Source organism: Notothenia coriiceps, unplaced genomic scaffold, assembly GCF_000735185.1.
Source record: "Notothenia coriiceps isolate Sejong01 unplaced genomic scaffold, NC01 NC01_scaffold00037244, whole genome shotgun sequence".
Lineage (NCBI taxonomy): Eukaryota > Metazoa > Chordata > Actinopteri > Perciformes > Nototheniidae > Notothenia > Notothenia coriiceps.
Window position 1 is genome coordinate 8,811,894 of NW_011369945.1, and position 1,911 is coordinate 8,813,804.

General features: G+C 43.8%; 1 protein-coding gene across 1 annotated transcript in view; it reads left to right on the top strand.

Annotated features, from left to right (window-relative positions):
- The window catches only part of LOC104965273 (diacylglycerol kinase zeta-like), an 8,684-nt gene extending 7,546 nt beyond the window's left edge, over window positions 1-1,138 (top strand). The window contains exons 15-17 of the mRNA XM_010794231.1: window positions 34-99; window positions 829-989; window positions 1,102-1,138. Coding sequence (XP_010792533.1) covers window positions 34-99; window positions 829-989; window positions 1,102-1,138 — 264 coding nt within the window. The remainder of the gene's footprint in view (window positions 1-33; window positions 100-828; window positions 990-1,101) is intronic.
- The last annotated feature ends 773 nt before the right edge of the window (window positions 1,139-1,911 follow it).

Sequence of the window (1,911 nt, forward strand, 5' to 3'; positions counted from 1 at the left end):
TGTTTGATCATCTGATATGTGGATGACTTCAAGGCCAAGCTGGCTGCACAGGAAGTGGATCTCAAGCAGAAGAACGAGGATGCTGACATGCTCATCCAGGCAAGCACATCTGCTCCTTTTACACAGACTTAATAAAGATATTGGTCATTGTATCACATACAGTGCACCAGTGATATCCAGCCTCGCAGATACCTGGTGTTCTGCTGCTCACGTTTTGAGAACTCTTTTGAGATTTCTTTCTATTTGCTGTACGGTAAACTTTCGTTGCAGCCAACAACATTTAAAGTTCAGAAGACCTTTATTCTTCCCACTTAGGGGATATTTACACAGATAAGTCTAGATGGACACAAATACAAAACACAACAAATTAGATAAAGGGCATGCACCTAATAATTTAAATGTAAAAGTTATTCCAATTTACATGAAACATTTGTAATAAAGTTTTCCAATTTACGTACTGCACACAAGTGTTATTTCACAACAGTGGTGTCTGTGTTTATATGGGAGGGTGCGGGTCTACCAGGGGCCATGATGGTTGTAAGGTGTGACTGCTGCAGAAAGGAAGGACCTTCACATTTTAAGTTACAAATGTAGGGATCTTGTGAGCCGGTTTCTCGGTTCTTTATGTTCATCAATCAATGTTTATTTATATAGCCCAATATCACAAATGTTACATTTGTTTCAGTGGACTTCACAGTTTGTACAGAATATTCATGCAATGTCTTGTCTTGTTTGGGATGTTATTTATTGCATTGTGTCCATGCAGTATAAAATAAGCCTCTTACTGAAGTTGTACTACTAACCCAGGAATAAGCCCTGTGTGTTCAGGTGGTCGGGATAGAAACTGAGAAGGTGTCCAAGGAGAAAGCAATAGCTGATGAGGAGGAGCAGAAGGAGGCGGCTATAGCTGTGGTGGTGAGCGGCAGACAGAGAGACTGTGAGGAGGACCTGGAGAAGGCTGCTAACGCTGCTGGCCGCTCAGGACTAGGGTTGGGAACCGAAACTCGGTTCTCATGAGAACCGATAAGAAAATGCCGGGTACCGGGTACCCATACAAAATACAGAATTTCGGTTCTGCTTAACGGTTCCTAAACGCGGTAGACCCTGTATTCCACCGGGTCCTTCTGTGCCGCGGTGACCCGGTGGAATACAGGGTAAGGGCGGACTGGCCATCTGTGTGTTCTGGAGAATCGCAGAATCGGCAGCGGGCCGTTGACGGCCGGCTCGGTACGCTGACGGCCGGCACCGCCCTTAATTTTTTAAAACGGCATCATGTAAGTTGCGCTGTGAGGCGACAGAGGTCCACAGTTGCCCCGCAGCGAGGCTCCACCCGCCCTCCCGTAGACAGTTTGCGAGCTCAGTCACTTCATTTTTTTATTTGTAAAAATGTCAGTTAAAGCTTAAAAGAATAAAGATATTGTAACGTCCGAGGTGTTAAGGCTTCAAACCCAATGCTTACAATATTTTTGTTATCTAAACGTTTGACCTCATTCTTTCATAATTTTGGAATCGAAACGGGGAATCGATAAGAACCGGAATCGATAAGAACCGGAATCGATACATTTCAAACGATACCCATGCCTACTCAGGACGCCCTGGACACCCTCAACAAGGTCAGCCCCTCTGTCCTATTGATCATACTCTTCTCTTTGTTTTCTTCTTTTTTAAAAGGCCAGTTCCTCTTTATACTTTTTCCCAGCTTTAGCAGAATAAGTTATGTCCACACAGGCCAGCTTCAACTGTAGAACAGATAACTGAATCACAGGCTTTAACTAGGTCTTTGCTAAAAAAAAAATGCTCTATGTTCTGCAGGTATTTCCCTTCATCTTGGCATCCCTTGTAGTCTTTCTAAGCAACCTGTGGGATTTTCAAAAACACCCTCTGTGTTTAAAAGGTGCTCTGTTCAAACCA